The 18,961-nt window shown below is 44.3% G+C and overlaps 1 protein-coding gene across 2 annotated transcripts in view; it reads left to right on the top strand.

The window, feature by feature from the left end:
* Nucleotides 1–18,961, top strand: part of VPS13D (vacuolar protein sorting 13 homolog D) — a 123,980-nt gene that overhangs the window by 14,178 nt on the left and 90,841 nt on the right. The window contains exons 10-23 of one of the 2 annotated variants that reach the window (XM_033156471.1): nt 347–515; nt 1,716–1,808; nt 2,538–2,748; nt 3,652–3,831; nt 4,604–4,734; nt 5,634–5,706; nt 5,821–5,991; nt 6,908–7,038; nt 7,931–8,063; nt 8,663–10,894; nt 12,714–12,862; nt 14,099–15,142; nt 16,894–16,984; nt 17,878–18,004. In XM_033156471.1, the coding sequence (XP_033012362.1) occupies nt 347–515; nt 1,716–1,808; nt 2,538–2,748; nt 3,652–3,831; nt 4,604–4,734; nt 5,634–5,706; nt 5,821–5,991; nt 6,908–7,038; nt 7,931–8,063; nt 8,663–10,894; nt 12,714–12,862; nt 14,099–15,142; nt 16,894–16,984; nt 17,878–18,004 (4,935 nt within the window). Of the gene's footprint in view, nt 1–346; nt 516–1,715; nt 1,809–2,537; nt 2,749–3,651; nt 3,832–4,603; nt 4,735–5,633; nt 5,707–5,820; nt 5,992–6,907; nt 7,039–7,930; nt 8,064–8,662; nt 10,895–12,713; nt 12,863–14,098; nt 15,143–16,893; nt 16,985–17,877; nt 18,005–18,961 lie in introns of those variants that run through there. The other variant, XM_033156472.1, reaches the window with a different exon arrangement.

Consider the following 18,961-nt stretch of genomic DNA (forward strand, 5'->3'; position numbering starts at 1 on the left):
ATAGAATTAAACAAGTAGGGAGCTCGAAGCGAAATACCAGCTAGAGTGTTTCCTTGGCTAAGGTGTTCCCATTTAGACCTGCAGCCTGCCTCAAGCAAGTGCCTTGTAGTACCATTTGTAGCTCATCCTTTTCTTGCATCTTTCTGCAACCTGAGGGGTAACTGCTAACCATGAGTGTCCACTTGTTAGAATTTTAGTCTCATTTAAAATGTATGTGTTGCCTTTCCTTTTTGACTTTTAATTACATTACATGTAAAATGCCTTGAGGCAGTGGGTTACAAGGCAATGAATAAAACAGTGATGATAATAATAATAACCAGAAATACATTCATTTGCAATATTTCAGCTGCCGGGAGTGGTGGCTTTTTGCTCTGAATGCACACATTGCGGAGATCAGAGAGCAGAGGGAACGCTGTTCCTGGGATTTCGTGTTGCATCGGGCCCAAGATGCTGTATTGTACACAGATCTGTATTACAAGAAGTTGAAAGAAGTGGAGCTGTCTGATGAGGAGCAGGTATTGGGAAACAGTTGGGCTATGGTATCTTAGCCATCATCTTGAGATTATAGCTCTGCAACTGGAATGTATAATCGTAATCTGTTGTAGAGCTTTTGTGGCTTTATATATATATGTGTGTGTGTGTGTGTGTGTGTGTGTGTGTTGTTGCCTGTTGAATTTTTTTTAGAGCTTATCTTTGTTCGGATTCAGGCATAGGCAAACTCCGGCCCTCCAGATGTTTCGGACTACAATTCCTATCATCCGTGCCCACTGGTCCTGTTAGCTAGGGGTGATGGGAATTGTAGTCCCAAACATTTGGAGGGCTGGAGTTTGCCTATGCCTGGGATACACATTTGTAAGATGCTGCAATGTTTAGGTAAAATAGGCATTTGTTTATAAGTAGCACAGCAGCAAACGTCGAACATTTTCACTGCAGAAGTAGCATTTACAGCAGGCGTTGGCAAGGTTACCCTGTCATGGGCCGGATCAAGCCCATGACATGCGTAGTATGATGCTGGAAATCACGTCTGTGCATGTCCATGGCGCCAGAAATCGCTTCTGCGCATGCCCAGACGCCAAAAATTTTGCCTGCGCAGAAGCGATTTTCGGTGTCTGGACATGCGCAGACGCGATTTCCAGTATCTGCGTGTGCAGACACAATTTCTGGCGCCGCTCAGCAAGTCCCCGCGCCATGCGTGGGGGGCTTGCTGAACGGGCGGCTCAATTGGTGGGCGGCTTGTGGCCTGGTAAAATGGCCTTCGTAGGCCGCATCTGGCCCATGGGCTGGAGGTTGCCGACCTGATTTACAGAGACTCCAAGGAGTTCCTTATCACCTCCCTCCAGTGTCGGAGGCAGTAGGCCTCTGAGTGCCATTTGGAACCAGGATTTGAAACCAACTTCAAACAATGGGTTCCGATCCTGGTAACTATAGTTTCCCAGTTAGAATGTAATAGGTAACCATAGCGGAAATCTGGTACACTGAGGAGTTGTGTGGTGGTGTGCATGCATACAAGGCTCCTGCATCTTTCTCCTTAATAAACCGAGATGCCTTGCATCCAGACTGGACCATTTACTTAAGTTGGTGTTGTGATTTCAAAGCTTAATTATCATAACTTCAGATTAAGTGGCTCCTTCAAGAAAAGAAATGGCCACCTGAATGAAGAGCTGAGTTTTTCAGCTTTCTTGATTATTTGCCAATATTTCCTTTTCTGCCTGCAGGAGGAGATGGAGCGCATTGAGGATGAACAGACATTTGAGGAGCTGAAAATCTTACGCGAGATAGTGTACGATAGATTCTGCGAACTTGCTGAGGTTAGAGATTTTATGAGATGCAATATTTAGAATCACCTTGGGGGTTTGGAGCTGCTAATGATGCAAACAGAAAACCAACCCAGCCTAGATACGTCCAAAAGCGGTGACTTTAAGCACGTGAAATAACATCGGGATTATTGATTTGATTTGATATGTTGTTTGAATCTCATTTATCCAGTATTCAGCGTGAGATACAAAAACAAATAAACCCAGCTGTCATGGCAGGATGCAGCACAAATAAAATATGGATAGCCAAGGCAAACCAAGAATAGCCGCCACTTGTGGCTACCTATGTTGACAGCAAACTTGGATCACGATGAAAAGCTTGCCTCATGTTCTAAGGAACAAAAGAAAAGGGGCAACCAAAATGGTGTTGCACAAATGGGATCTGCAACAAAACGTTGTAGTGTATTCTCAACTCCTTATAGGAGTGCTGCTAGTCAGGATATCCATCTGCCTCTCCCTAGCTGTTCTGGTCTCCTTTTTTGGTTTTTCGGTAATACCAGTTTGGATCCCATTTCTGTCGCCACTGGATCGTGCTGTGGGTTAGAGGGTGTGGTGATAGCAGCATTCCAGCAAACACGTTTAGGCAGAGCAGGGATAAAGCAATTCAATCATGCTTTCACTCCAGGCGTGTAATATCAGTAAGAGAAAGAAAATAGTTCTGATTAGCAGAACCTTTTAAATTCCTGTTTTTTTAGAAAAATTCATACTTTTCCGTATTTCAAGCAGAGCATCAAGGAGCCACTGTCCGATTCCTCAGAAGAAACAATTGAAATTGAATCGGATACCAGCAGCAGCGGAATGCTTCGCTATCTTCAGTCCTGGTTTCCTGGGTGGGGGGGCTGGTACAGCGATTCCCAGGAAGCCCTGGAAACGGAATCTTTTGAAGGACTGCTTTCAGAAACATCTGAACAGTGGAGGCCGGACGATGTCGCTGGTATGGGAAAACTTACCCTGAAGCTCTAGATCAGTCGTGGGAAACTTGTGGCCCTCCAGATGTTGTTGAGCTACATTTCCCATCATCCCTCGTCGTTGGCTATGGTGATGGGAGTCGGGAGTCCCAACAGAACCTGTGTGGCTGCAGGTTTTCCATCCTGGCTCTTGGTGAAGGTGCTGCCACACTGTACACAATAAGGAACCCCCCCCCACCTACAGCAAACAAGACCCAGAACTTTATAAAAATGTGTGTTAAAACCGCGTAGTTGTGGTGTACTACATGGACAATACATATCCATGCCGATTACGCTGGAAAACCAGTAAGCCTGTTTTGACTAGATGTAGTTGGGAGCTGTGTTGTTCCATTTCTGGGACTGGCAATAGAAAAGGTGGATGGCTGTTCTGAAGGCCAGGTTTTGATAAAGAATCTAATTGACACTCAAACCCTGGACTATTAGTTCCATGCTGACCTCTGGTTTGTTGTTCTTATTGTTGGGCATGTGCTATTTTTACTTTAAGATCACCTGACCAAGACTAGGCTCTTGCCAGTTTAAAACGTGTCCCACAGCTGTTAAAATGATCTACCTCTGGCAAAATATGAGTTGTCTTGGCATCCAGAAGGCTCTAGGGGACTTTCCTGCTGATTCTGAAGGCTCTCTTCCATCCGGCCTTCTTAGATTCTGAGATAGGGGTCTGGGCCAAGTATGGATTTCTGTTCATTGTTAAAAATAATTTTTTTTGTGCAGTAGTATTCATTTTTTAAATAAAAAAAATCCTCAAAGAAACAACAACAGCACAATTAATGTCCAGAAGCTCTTACTCTGTAGTTAAGGTTGGACAGATTTGCTTGCAAGTGCTTTGCATTTTCTAAAGTCTCTGCTGTTTCCTCTCCTTTTATTATTAGGTGCCGATGATTTTTTTGATCCAGCTGCAGATGTCTCCAACATAAACACCTTCACAAAGAGGGATCACGTCTTGGCAAAGCTAAATCTCCAACTGCAAGGTGGCTCTGTCACTTTGCTGCATGCTTTGAAGAAGGGCCCACAGGCCCATGAAAGAGCTTTCATGCAGCTTGAATTTTCAGGTATTGGTTGTGTGTGTGTGTGTGTGTGTGCACACGAGAAACCTCTTTCTGTTAAAATTATGAACTGGAATCTCCAGTGGTGCAGGGGATCCACTAGTGCATTGTTAAACACTTCTAATGCAGGAAAACCTTCCAGGCAGTCTCTTCTGCTCTTGAACAGCACATGCCATCAGGAAGTATTGGTGTTGGTGAGAATTGCAGTAACAGCGAGTTGCTCAAAAGAGGCATCTTACCAGGCAATAAGTAAATGGCAGTGGGATACAAGGACAGGATGGCCTCCCTGCACCAGCTATACATCAGTATCCCTGACAATCCTTTGGTAGCTTTAGACCTGCCCCCCAACACAGTTCTCTCAATTATATGTGGATGATTTTCTGTGCTCGGACGGGGCCCACAACGGAGCCAACCTAACATTTATTGATGACAGCCCAGACTCTGCCAGTTCTTTAATACGGCTCTTGCAACCAAACAAAATGTCATGGTTGCATTCTCCTTGGGGCCGCAATGGAAAAGGCCCTGTTCCTTATGTAGGCCAATGTGCCTCCACATAGGCTGGTTTTGAAGCAGAGCCTCACTTGCAGATCTGCACTGCTGGGAGAGATCACATGGAACAGACATGATGACAGCAGCGGCTGTAACAATCAAGACGTGTTAACCCTTGCTGTCAGGGGGCATTCATCTTCCTTGTTTCTGTTTTTCAGCAGACCATTGCCGTGACGTATTTTTTTTTTTAGTCAACATGACACTGGCTTTTGTGTGCTTCTTTTTCTAGGAGTAACCATCTTAGCAGAATCTCTTCCTCGGAGGAATTCTTCCCTTTTCAAGGTTCAGCTTGGTAGCCTCTTCCTACGAGACTTAGCGACGGAAGGGACTATATTCCCTGTCCTTGTCTTCCCTAACCCCGTACGTTGAATTGTGCCGATAACACGATTTGTTGCAGAACTTGGAATTTAACATATATGTTACATTGTGTTCATAAAAGGGCTTGGGGGGGGGGGAACAACCAGTTTTCTGCTAAGGTGAGTTGGGGGGATTATCCAGCTGTTGCACTGCAGGCACATCTGCTGGAGAAGCTTTTGCCAGCCTGTTGCCCCCTAGTTCTTTTGAACTGCAACTCCCATGAGCCTCTGTCAGCATGGCCCCAAAATCAGGGATGATATGAGTTGATAGTCCAACAGTATTTGAAGGTCCACAGGTTAGTGACCCATACCATAATGATTTGCCTGAAGTTTGAGAGATTGCAAAAAAGGGGCATGCATTTTTTAAAAAGTATTTTCATTCTGACTTCTATTTGTGAATTTGATCACACAATCTGAAAAGGATTTACTTGAATGTAAGCTCCATTGGTTTCAACAGGACTTGCTTCCAAGTGGGTATGTGTTTAGGGATTGCAGCTGCCATTATTAAAATTCCGCAAGGCCATTAGTTGTACCAATAAGCCCAAGAAATAATAGAAATTACAACAGAATGTAGAATGTTTTGTTTTGAATAGATGCTGGATGAGCAAAACATAACACACAGGGTACAGTGTGGCGAGATCCAGTTTGGTGTAGCAGTGAGAGCATTGCACTTGCACCTGGGAGACGAGGGTTCAGATTTCCACTCGGCCATAAAGCTCTTGCTAGGTGAACCTGGGCCAGTCACTGCTTCTCAGGCTAATCTACCCCACAGGGTTGTTGTGGGGATTAAATGAGGAGGAGGAGGGAGAGCTAAATGCTCCACCTTGAGCTCCTTGGAGGAAAAGGTGGGATATAAATGCAACAAATAATAAACTATAATCATATCTCTCTTGTTCTCATCAGCAAAAAGAAGTCGGCTGTGTCTCTTCCATTGGTCTCCAGACGTCCTCTTCAGACACGAGTAATGAAAGCGCTGGTAACATTTCTCATTTTTGTAGCAAATCTATCGTTAACAACTGAAAATGCACCTGAGCGCTGTGCATGTCGGTGGCATCATTGCTGATTTCTATTGTGCTCTGTTTTGATTCAGCTGCTGATCCTGCTGTTCCAGTGTTTGAGATGCTGTATGAGAGAAACCCAGTTCGCAGCAATTTTGAGAGACGTCTGGAAGTCAGTACCCAACCTCTAAATATTATTTACAATCCACAAGCCATTAAGAAAGTAGCCGATTTCTTCTACGAGGGAAGGGTTCATACCTCAGGTTAACCTTTCTTGGTTTTTTTGCTAGAAAATAATTACATTTCTTTATTTTCCTTTCCTTTCCTTTCCTTTCCTTTTTATTTCTTCATAGCTAAGTACTGTCAAAGTGGCAGTAAAGAATTTATTCGGTACATTGCATGTGCGCTAGTGAGAATTGAATGAGATTTCTTATATGTAAGCTGTGGAACTCACTGCCCCAAGATGTTGTGACAGCCATCAAGTTAGATTTTTTTTCTTACGTTACCTTGATGTGGTCATCATAAAGTATTCCTAGCAGGCTTGACTCCTGGATGATTTTCCAGATCCAGTGTCTGGGAGACTTTGAGCCCCCAGGGAAAGTATGAGGCAGAGAATAATAAGAGCATCTCAATGCAAGAAATCCAACAGCTAGATTACCATTGGCAGATGGCTGTTAAGCTCTTACCTGCAGAGTTCCACCAAGGGGTGAATTACTAATTACCCTCTTGGAGCTAAACCTGGGAGAGAAATAACTTTGTGGGCATAGGGTGTCTCTTGCACATAAATGACATCTGCAGTGGCTTGGGAGTCCTCTGTGAGCATTGTTTTATCTTCATAAAGTCAGAATGGAATGTGTGACTGGCTTCTAACAATGACTTGGCGGGTGCGGGAAGAGGAATTTTTTTCAACTACGGACATTTCCTGCATAGAACATTTACTTTAGAATCAAGAAGAGACAACTCCCAAATTGTCAGTTACACTATTTGCCTAGTTAGAGAGAAACACTCCTTCTGACTTTTATGCTCATAAAAGAGGGAAAATAACCTTCTCTTAACTTGGAAATCCCCCCTTTTTTTGCCTATGAAACTTATCTCCATTGATTATTACTTTTTTTCCTTTCTGTACCATTGAAGTGTAAGCAAACTGTGGCATCCACCTCTCTCTGTCTCTCGGTGCAGGTTTCGGATGCCAGTCTGAGCTGGAGCTGAGAGTGGCTGCAGCTGCCAGGAGACAGTACAACAAGCTCAAAATGCAGACAAAAGCCGAAATCAGGCAAACCATCGACCGCTTGCTTGTGGGGGATTTCATTGTAAGGGGATTTTGAAGGATGGTGACTTGTGCTCTTTACATCTATGTGTAGCAGCATGAAAGTAGCTTAACGTGATGTCGGTCTCTGGATCAGAAGGAAGAGGACCAATGGACACACACACACTTCGAAAAATCAAGTGTATAAAATGTGGTATATTAAGGGGTGAATTTTGCATTGATTTTTGCAAACTGGCTGGCCTGGATTGTGGCTGGAATATGAATAGCATAACCAGTGACAGAGTGCCTGGTTTGCATGCAGGAAAGGTCGCTAGGTAGGGCTCTCAATGTTCCCTGCCTGAATTCCTGGTGAGCATCTGCCAGTCATTGTGTAGATAATTCTGATTCATTATAAGGTGGCTTCCCATACAAGAGTTGGCTCAGATTATACCGATCTTACATCACTTACACTAGCTAATTGGTTTATTTATGGGATCAGTGTAAAATGCTGGTAAATCCCTTAAAATAGCCTAGCATCAAGTTAGCTGAAGATTTGCTTATGCCTATACACTTAGTCAATACCTCTGATTTGCTCCAGAGAGCCTGCTCTCTGGTGATGGTTCATGGATCCCAGGAAGGGTTGTATTGAACTAAGTCCTACCTGCTAAAATTAATGGGCCTAAATTAGTCATGTCCATTTATTTCAGTAGGTCTGCCTTTTGTAGGAATAGCATTGGGTATAACCCAGAGATTTATAACCCAGTTATAAAAATGACAATAGCTAATAAAGCAAAAATGAAAACAGCTAATGAAGCAACAGTAAAACCAAATGAACAAAGGCTTGCACATAATATCAATGCCATATGTTATAACGTTCCTTAGTAGTATTTTCTTGCAATCTTATTGGACCTATACATAATAAATAAACTTTTTAAAATACTTTTTTTTCTTTTCAGGAAGAAAGCAAGCGCTGGACAGTGTGCCTTGATATTTCTGCTCCTCAGGTGATCTTCCCCGATGACTTTAAATTTGCTGATCCAGTTTTAGTAGTGATCGATTTGGGAAGAATGCTGCTTACCAACACACAAGGTACTGTTTACACTTATAGTAGGGTGATGGTGGTGGAGGAGCATGCCTGTTAATCTTGAAATCAGAAAATTGTTATTTTATTCAAAATGCTTTGAATAGGAAGAGACGCTGTGGGGTATCGCCAGTGCTAGTCCTTTTTAAAAAACAACAACACAAAAAGACCACTTTTGAAAAAACCCAGCTAAAACTGTGACTGAATATTCAGATTTTGAATGCAAGGAACCAGAATCTTGGAAGCAGCAAGGAGTTCAGTTCCTATGCCAGTTTCTTTTCTAATTACACATATTTATGCCATGAATTCTGCTCATACTGACCCAGAGCAGGTTCCAACGTATAGTTAGCAGAGTAAAATAAATTTAGCACGTTGCAGGATTAATTTTTTTTTAAAAAAAAGACCAGAGGCAATTAATACTTCATACAGGAGAGCTTTACTGCTACTGAAGGCAAATGAGCATAATGGTCACAAATCCAATACATTAAGGATTGACACTGTCCAGTTGCAGCAGACATGATTTGTTCACGGATAGACTTTGAGCATAAGGTTGAGAAAGAGAGAATACCTGACTAAATTTCTCTCTCCTGTCTTCTCAATCTTCTAGAGGAGCACAAAAAGAGGAGCTCCGGTGGTCCATCTTCAGAGCTGAGTGACCTGAGCGACGATGAGTATAAAACGCCTCTTGCAACCCCTCCAAGCAGCCCGCCTCCTCAAATTAGTGTGGCTGGCGAGGACAAAACTCTCAAGTTCACGGGGGTAGAAATCAGCGAAGCGCAGCTGCAAGCACACTTGATGAGTAAAAAAATGTATGAGACCTACAGCTTGTCATTCATGGATCTGCAGATCATGGTTGGCCGAGTGAAAGACAATTGGAAGCATGCCCAGGACAGTGACGTTGGCCCAACCCATGTGGTGGAGAAATTCAACGTCCACTTGCAGCTGGAACGCAGGTTGATCTACACGTCTGATCCCAAGTACCCGGGAGCTGTCTTGTCTGGGAATCTGCCCGATTTGAAAATACACATCAACGAGGATAAAATAATGGCTCTGAACAACTGCTTTGGAAGACTGAGCACATCTGATACGGATATTGCGGGCACTTCGCAGATAGGCAGAGAGGTGACTTTTTCAGATCTGGACCAGCGCGGAAGTTTGCACAGCTCTGTGGTGAATTTAACACAGAGCGTGATGGTGGTGGAACAACACACTAAGGAAGTCCTTGTAGAATCGCAACTGCTTTTAGCGGAGTTCCAAGTTAACTGTATGCAGTTAGCCGTCGAAAGCAACGGCCGGTATATCTCCGTCCTCAAGGTTTTCGGCACGAACGCGCATTTTGTGAAGAGGCCTTACGACGCAGAAGTTTCTCTCACAGTCCACGGCTTGCTGCTGGTTGACACTATGCAAACATACGGTTCTGATTTTGACCTCTTGATGGCTTCTCACAAGAATCTCAGTTTCGATGTTCCAACAGGAAGCCTCCGGGACAGCAGAGCCCAGTCCCCTGTCGGTGGGCTCGATGAGGCTCGTGTAGCTGACGGGGTGCACTCGACCAAGAAATACGCTGTGGCGTCAGGTGATTTGCCTGGCAGCTTCCCACAGGATGATGAATCCTTAATTAAATTGGAATACCAGTTTGTGAGTGCAGAGTGCCCCTCCATGAACTTGGACAGCACTCTCCAAGTGATATCGGTCCAGATGAACAACCTGGATATCATTCTCAACCCGGAGACGATCGTTGAGCTGATTGGCTTTCTCCAAAAGTCCTTCCCAAAGGAGAAAGACGATTCTAGCCCTCAGCCACTCATGACTGATGCAGAAAGGCATTTCAGTGAGCAGGAAACCTTCCAGACCACCCACGCCCAGTGTACAGAGGTAGCGGTAGACATCCACTGGTTAAACGTACTTCTCCTTAGGACAGTTACGATGGTGAACGGAGAAAAACTTGGCCGGAAAATTGCAACAGCGAGCATTGGCGGAACCAAAGTGAATGTCTCCATGGGCAGCAGGCTGGACATAAATGGCTCTCTGGGTTGCTTGCATCTTATGGACCTGACTCTGGACAGCATGAAAAACCAGTATGTCGTAAGCATTGGGAATATGGTGCGGTATGAAAACCTCAACAACGTCACGGGCTCCTTCAAGCCTACATTTCTCCAGTTCGACGATGCCAGTAGCCTTCCTGACGCCTTGAGCTTCACTTTCTCAGAGAAGTCGAAAGAGGAGTGCTCACTCCAGCTCAGGATGGCCTCGCTGCATTACAACCACTCGGCTAAGTTCTTGAAAGAGATCACCTTGTCCATGGATGAGCTGGAGGAGAACTTCCGCAGCATGCTGAAGAGTGCGGCCACGAAAGTGACCACCGTCTTGGCCACGAAGACGGCAGAGTATAGCGAAATGGTGTCTCTGTTCGATACGACGCCTCGGTCCAGGGACCCCTTCAACTTGGAAAACAGCGAAGGGGAGGAGGTCTTTCCGGTGCGCTTCAAAACCGAAACGATCAAGCTTATTTTGAATGTGAACATTGAATCCCCAGTGGTATCCATACCCCGGAAGCTGGGCAGCCCAGAGCTGCTGGTGGGGCATTTAGGGCAAATATCAATCCAGAATTTTGTAGCCGGAGAGGACAGTCTGAGAAGTGATAGACTTCAAGTTGAAATCAGAGATATTAAAATGTATTCTCTAAACAGCAGTCATTTAGCAGCCAAGAAAGAAGCTTCTTCTGAGATGCCAGATGCACTGCACCCTCCTTCAGGTGTTGCCAGCAGCAGCAGCAGCAGCCAGGAGGATCCTCAGTTCACTAGGCATGATTTCTTTGAATCCTTACATAAAGGCCATGGTGAGTTAAACAAGGCTTGGGCTCGTTTGCTCCCACCTGTCAGAGCTAAGAATTTGTTGGTAGCCATGCAGTCAATCTGGTTTTTTATTAAGTCAGGGGTGGGGAACTTTGAGCCCAGGGACCACATGCAGATGTCTAGGCCTCTCTTGTCTGGCACTTGGGACTCTCCACTGATCTTGCATCATGCTCCCCTTGTGAGTTTTTGCCTGGCTTTAATGTGCCCTGATAATGCTTCTTGCTTGCCAGAATGAAGGGTAAAGTGAGGGGTGTGTGTGTGTAAAAAACTAGCCTACAGCACAAAGGTGAAATCTACATTTGCTGCTCTTCTTACCATTGGCATGCGGCCCCTGGAAGGTTGCACGGAATGTGGCCCTCGGACTGAAAAAAAAGGTTCCCCACCCTTACATTAAGTGGTAATAGGCATTTTCTTTCATCTATAAGCAGTGTTTCCCAAACTTGGGTCTCCAGCTGGTTTTGGACTACAAATCCCATCAACTCTGAACACTAAGAGTTGTAGTCAAAAAACAACTGGAGACCCCAAGTTTGGGAAACACCGATCTATAGCTTCTTCCTATTTTTGAAGTAATTTTAGACACGAAAGATCTCAACTGCTTACTGATTATTAACAGATTCGCACAGCTTGGCATGGCTTTGTATTTCCAGAGGATTCTGGGAAGAGATGATAGTCAAAGGCAACTGACTTTGACTGTCATCTCTCCCCAGAAACTTCTGGAATTTTCAGGGCTGTGGGCGAGCATGGTCTTCTGTTCGTACTGGACTACAGTTAGGAGGAGGAGGAGAGACTTCCGCTTCTTCTTCTTTTAACTTTTGCAAACCTCAGCACGGACAAAGGCCCCAGTAATGAGAATTGTGCGTTGCTGAACATTGGAAAATTCAGGGCACGCAAAAGGAAGTACTTCTTCACAGCACATACAGTGGTACCTCTGGTTATGAACCCTTCTGGTTACGCACACTTCAGGTTACAAGCTCTGTTAACCCAGAAGTAGTTGCTTCCGGTTGCAAACTTTGCCCCGGGTTGCGAGTGGAAGTCGTGCGCCAGAGGCGTGCGTGCAGCGGGATGGCCATAAGCGAAAGCGCGCCTCAGAATAAGAACAGTTTCAACTTAAGAATGGACCCCTGGAACTAATGTAATCAGAGGTACCACTGTAGTTAAAGTGTGGAATTTGCTCCCATGAGATGTTGTGACGCACACAAATTTGGATGGCTTTAGAAGAGAATTAGACAATTTCATGGGGGATCAGGCTGTCAGTGACTACTATCTGCAATGGCTGTACCTGTTTGCTGGGAATTCCAGGTGGGGAGAGGTCTCTTGTGCTCAGGTTCCACTTGTGGGATTCCCATAGACCTCTGGTTGGCCACTGTGAGAACAGGGTGTTGAACCGGATGGGCCTTTGGCCTGATCCAGCAGGGCTCTTCTTGGGTTCTTACCGAGTGGATTTGTGAACGCCCAACCACTAATTTGCATAATGCAGGCTGTTACGGGTTGTAGCAGGCAGCACCTTTTCAGCATGTGAGTTTGAACAACAGAATTGGAATCAGGGTTTCCATCTTGGCTGGTGAAGCTGCTACCTATAGCCTGGATTGTTTTAATCGTGTTTTTACTATTCTGCTGGGAGCTGCCCAGAGTGGCTGGGGAAACCCAGCCAGGTAGGCAGGGTATAAATAATAATAAAATTATTATTATTACTATTGTTATTACTAGGGATGACCCATCTCTGTTCCTTATCAGATCATAACGCATAATGTGACTGTTAATCCAGATCTTAATAACATTGAACTCATGTCTCCTTAATTGCAGCATTTCATATTTTGAATAATGCTACTATCCAGTTCAAATTGGAGAAGATTCCAGTAGAGAGCGATGCAGAGTTGGCCTTTTCCATGAACGATGATGTTGAAATTTCAAGCCTTATGCGGATTGAGGGGAAATTTGTCAATCCTCTGCGGGTAGAGTACACTTCTGTTTCTAATTTTGGGTACTGGTCCTCCTGCTATTATTATTATTATTATTATTATTATTATTATTATTATTATTATTATTATTATTATTTATTGATTCCATTTATATACCACTCTTCATCCAAAGATCTCAGGGTGGTTCACAAGATAAAAAAATACAAGATAAAAGCACAAAATAAATAGTTAAAGCAAATCAAAACAATACCCCCCAACACATTTAAAATGCTGTAGAGTGGTCCCTGTGTGATAACCTTTAACGCCTCTCCTTCTATTTTTTTTTTTTTTTGTAATTCACAAAGTGGCCTCTCTCTGTGTGGGGCAGTTTTAAGCACCTGCAATAAAAGTATGGTCCTGCCAGCATACTGTCCTCTAGCTGATTTTGTAGCATGGAGTTTAGTGTGAATAATAATTTAACAAGGGCTGTTCAGAAGAAACTCCCCTTAGGCATTTACAGAATGATACTGCTTCCAAGGCTAATGTACGTGCTGGCCATAATTCTTCACTGACGGTACTTCCACCATCCTGCAGGTGTAGAGAGCTCTTTCTCACTAATGCTGCAGAGCATCAGCATAATAGGCTTGGGACTGGCAGCCATACTTCGTCTCTTGTTCTCCTGGTCCAGGCACCCATCACTGCTAGGCTAATGCCTCCAAGTTGCCTAGTCAGGAAACTCTTCAAGTAGTTTGCATACATTCCACTGCCAGGAAACCACTGTTTTATTTCCTGTCTAGCCTCGGCCAGAAGTCCTTCTCTCTCCTACCTATCTAGAAACAATTTGGCAACAGCAGAGGAGCTGTGGAAAAAAATAGAGGTGGCTGGAAAGATTAGTTTAAAGCCAAGGAAAGATAATTAGTTTGAAGGTAAGAGAAGAGAATTTTTTTCTCAATAGGCAAGAGACAAAATGACTTCTGATCTAGGCTACACAGGAAACTAAGCTGAGGCAGAAGAGGAGCACATGCAGATTTCTTGAGGAGTTTTCTGTCTTGATAAGTTGGAGACATTAGTCCAGCAGTAATTGGGTCCCTTTATCCAGCAGAGGATGGTTAAGTTCCAGTGAACCATCTTTGCCCCACCATGTGTTCACTGAAGAAGTGGGTAGAATTTCTTCTGAACAGCCCTACACTCATGCCAGAAGAAGCATGATGCATGTGGTTGAGAGTATCACCAGACTTCTTGTAACTCAGTTTCCAAAGTGTTTTACAACGCACATCTTTTCCCTTAAAGGTGGTGCTGGCAAAACATGTGTATGAGCAAGTCTTGCAAACCCTTGACAACTTAGTTTGCAATGAAGATTTGACCAAGCCACCATCCAGCTTTCCATCCTCCCCGTATCCCAGCTCCAGCTCCCCATCAGTATCGCTCCGCAGCATGAGCACGGACTTTTCCATCGACAGGAAGGAAAACGGGCTCTTCAGTCACTCCAGCTTTTCTGCATCTTCGAACAAATTTGTGCCTGTTAGGGAAGTGGCACAGTCCTTTACTCAAATACAAGCCACCTTTCACATTTCAGAGCTCCAGGTTCAGCTGAGTGGTGACCTTACGCTTGGGGCACAAGGCCTGGTTAGCTTGAAATTTCAGGATTTTGACGTTGAGTTTGCCAAGGACCACCCTCATACCTTATCCATTCAGATTGCCTTACGTTCTCTGCTAATGGAGGATCTTCTGGAGAAGAATCCAGACTCTCTGTATAAGAACCTCATGGTGTCACGCGGAGCACCCAAACCATCCAGTTTAGCACACAAGGAGTACCTTTCCCAGTCTTGTCCATCCGTGTCTAATGTGGAATATCCAGACATGCCCCGTTCCCTCCCTTCTCATATGGAGGAAGCCCCTAATGTCTTCCAGCTGTATCAGCGGCCCACCTGCGTCTCCCACAGAAAGCACAAAGAAGATGCAGACTCGGGCTATCCGTTAACACCACCCCCTTCTCCCACCGCTGAAAGGACAGCTATGCCTTGTGGGAAGAGCGACTTTGACGATTCCTTGGTCCACATCAACATGTTGCTGGTGGACAAGAAGCACCCGGAGTTCTCTTCTAGTTACGGCAAAATCAACCGCATTGTGGATGTTGACTTTAACTGTTTGGATGTTTTGATAACTCTGCAAACTTGGGTGGTGATACTGGACTTCTTTGGGATTGGGTCCACTGCCGAGAATCACAGCTTGAAGTCACAGCCTGAAGATGTGCAGCATACCATTAAATCGGAGGCAAACGTATTGTCAGCCTCGGAAGGCCAGGACTCTCTGAATACCAAACTGGATCTGAAGGTATGAGAGGGGCAGGGGGTCCTGTTTGTCTTCATAAATTATGTCTTCATTCAGTTACTACTTGCCAGGATGTTTCTTTGGCAAGTAGGACTCCCAGTAGACTCTTCTGTGTTGCCACTTTGGAGAAGTGTTGTATCCAGGGCTGTATCCAATGCTAATCATACTCAGAGTAGACCTATTGACGTTTAGGGACATGGCACTTCCATTTCATTGGGTCTACTACTCTTTAATAGAACTTTGTTGGATTCAAACCAGGAGCTTCACTTCTCTAAAAGAGAAAAGTGGCTTTCTTCCAAGCTCTGCACTTGTCAGATATCTTGTGACAGAGACAGAATCTTCTAATAAGCCAGTGCATCGGGTAGTTTGCTCTTGCATAGCTGATTTTTAAAAAGAAATAAGACAGCTGGTGCCATGGATGGGTAGGAGATGGATTCTGACTGTGGCACGAGAGGTCACCTTTGTTCCTCTGTTGGTCCTGAATGGAATCATCACATTTTTTGCCTGCTATTTGCAATGGCCTCCCCTTGCCAACTGAAGACTTTACAGGGCATAATTCAGGACTGTGACAGGAGCAAAGGGTTGAAGTACTCCTCATTCCATTTCATTGTGCTTTTCACGTTGGCTGTTTATTACAAAGACAACTGCATGTCTTGCCTGGTTTGACCCTCACTTGCACAGAAGTTTGGAGAAGAGAAGAAACTTCTGCTGGTTCTTCTGTTCTCAAAACTTGTATGCAGGTGGGAATACTTTGCCTCTCTTCCAAGTCAAGCATGAAGGTAGGCTGGTGTTGACTACAAACCAGTAAGGCAAATCAATATGTCTGTAAGTTTGTATTTGTTTTTTGAGTAGGCATTCAGATGTATTTCAAAACATACTTCAAAACAAAATTCAAAAGTTCTGAAGGATAGTTGGAGACATTAAGGTTGGCTTGATTCAGACATCGTGCCAAACCATTGTTAAAGGAAATTTATCCTTTGCTGCGTCAGTTTGCAAACTGGCTTGTAATGAGCTCTCAGTGCAGAATCACAAACTATGGTTTGACGTGGCTTTGTCAACCATGGTTTGTTTATGATTTGGTGTAGTGTCTTAATACTGACAAACCATTGTTGTAGCTCTCCCTCTGTTTCTGGAGACCACTGAACCTGGACCTGTGAGCTGGATATTTGGGGAAGCATCATAGCTCTGTGGCAGAATATCTGCTATGCATGCAAAAGAAAGCCTTAGGTTCAATCTCTAGAACCTCCAGGTAGGGGGGAGAAAATATCCCCTGTCTGAATTCTTGGAGAGCTGCTGCCAGACAGTGTAAACCAATGAACCAATGGTCATTATAAGGCACCTATGTTCCTCTGGTTGCCAAGCAATTGGAAGTTGAAAGCAGAGAAACTACTGTAATCAATGGTTTCCCTGGCTTTTTTTTTAAAGCCCAAATCATAGTTTGGATTCTGAACTGTGGTTGATACAGTCAACGGCTGGGGTAGTGTTTGAATTTAGCCTTCCTGTCAAAGTAACTCTTAGACCCAGTATGTAGTAACTCTTAGACCCAGTATGGTAAGGCAAATTCCACTGGACATGTCTGTTACCTGTATTGCTAGACCCTGTTGCCTTCTAGATGTCCTGAATCTCTGTCTTATAAGGATAACCTTTAAAATGTGCCTTGAGAAATAATATTCAGGATGAAGGCTTGTAGCACTTGGAAGAAAAAGGTCATACATCTGAGCATGTTTCCAGTCTCATCCTTTCTGCTTTATTAGGTGCATTCCCTCTCCTTAGTTCTGAATAAGACGACCAATGAACTTGCTAAAGCGAATGTATCTAAACTGGCCACTCATGTGGAAATGATTGGTGAGTGTGAATTGCCTACACTTCTTGTGGGGTGGGGATTTGATTATAGAAACAAGAGTTGTGTTTGGGGATGATTTTCACACTTGGGAATCATTGCCGGCCTTGCTCCCCCGTGCCACATACGTCCCTTTTGGACTTGCTAATTATCCAATTTGCCAAGCAGAAAACCGGAGGACGGGAACATGCAGCTGAATTTGGTGATGAGACTCAGATCATAAAATTTATGGCTTTTTGACATGTGGCAAAGAGCAAATATGTCCCACTTTTCACGTATCACTAAACCGTAGTTAATTTAGTTAAGCACAAGCAGAAACCAAGGTGTGTGGCCTTCCTGGAGTGGCAAAGTGGGAGACTTGCTAAGAAGGCACTTCAGAGCAGCATGTAAACTACAGCTAAAAATTACCTGCTGGCTGATAAAATTTGCTCTGAGCTGCTGGTGAACATTGGGCATTCAATTAGCAAGAAAATCCTTCGGTCTTGCTTTGCTTGTTTATGTGGTACATAATTGAAGAAGTACATTATGAAAGCAAAGACAACACCAGCTATTATTAGTTTGGTATGGTAGATTCACCTATCAGCACTTTACTAGTTTTGAAAACCCAGCCCTTCTGCTTCTCTTCCATTATATATCTTATCAAGGAAGAGGCCTTTTGGGGGGGGGGCCTTCCTCAAAATCTTGATTCCTTCCCCTGTTGTGGGGTGCTGAGCAGGAGGGAGTTGAGAGTTACAGCTTGATTATTGCTGTCAGCCAGAGAGAGCACCTTGAAACACCCACCTTCAATTTCTCACAACCCACATCTGGTCTCACCTCTCTGGCCCCTTTTACTGGCTTTAAATTAGCTGGCAGTGACTGCTCACTCGCGTGGTGTCTGAACCGTCTTTTGTTCTTGTAGAAGGAGATCTGGCCCTTCAAGGGAGCCTTGGAAGCCTATCTCTTAGTGATCTCACTTCACACGGAGAGTTGTACAGGGAACGTTTCACTACCAGCGGCGAAGAGGCACTCATCTTTCAGATCTACAAGTAGGTGATGGAGACGTTGCTGTTTGGCTAATGCTTCCAAACCAGGTGTGGGGAGCATTTGGCCCTCCAGGTGTTGCTCCATGAAGCACAGCCAGTGAGCAGGGATGATGGGAGTTGTAGAGCCCTAAGGTTCACGACACGTGTTTCAGACCAAACCAAATTAAAATATATTAGATTTATGTGTGGAGTTTATAGACGTTTCCCCTAAGAGTGACAGCATGTTACCAATAGCTTAAAATGTGGTTCTTTTTCATTTTTCATTTTTTAAATAACAAGATTTATATACTGCCCTTCAGAAAAAGATCTCAGAGCAGTTCTTCACTTATAGTCTGGTCCATCCTTCCATGTGAGCGCTCCATCACTTCATTCCAACCTCATTCCTCAGGAGCGATGGCACTGGAAGCCAACATTAGCCTTGTCATTTGCAAGTTTCTGCCAGCCTGCTCCCTGAGGTCCTCTGCAGAGACCTGGTGCATATCCTGCTAATACCTGATCCTGTGGTTTTGCCCAGGCTTGGGAATGCCCTCTCCTGGGAAATCCCTTCAACTCCCTCAAGGCTGAAGACATTTGTTGTTCAGGCCTGCCTCTGACATCTTCATTTTCAGCGCCTGCCAGTTTTGCTTTTTTCCCTAGCTGTTACTTGGTTCACATCATCTGCCAGGTTGTGTCTGTGTGTTTCATTTTTGTTTAGTTTTTTTTATATTTTACTTGGAACTCAAAACGTTGCGAGCTGCTTTGGGCACCTCATGTTTAAACTTCTTCAGATGCACTCACTGCTGGCAATTACATCTTTTCAAGAGCATAGCGTCCCTGCCTTCTACAATGTGCTTTATGATCAGGCTTCCTTCAGAATTATCATAGCTCAGTTGGATAGAGCGTGGTGCTGATAGCACCAAGGTTGCAGGTTCGATCCCCATATGGGACAGCTGCATATTCCTGCATTGCAGGCGGTTGGAC

The sequence above is a fragment of the Lacerta agilis genome, chromosome 8 (assembly GCF_009819535.1).
Source record: "Lacerta agilis isolate rLacAgi1 chromosome 8, rLacAgi1.pri, whole genome shotgun sequence".
Classification (NCBI taxonomy): Eukaryota; Metazoa; Chordata; class Lepidosauria; order Squamata; family Lacertidae; genus Lacerta; species Lacerta agilis.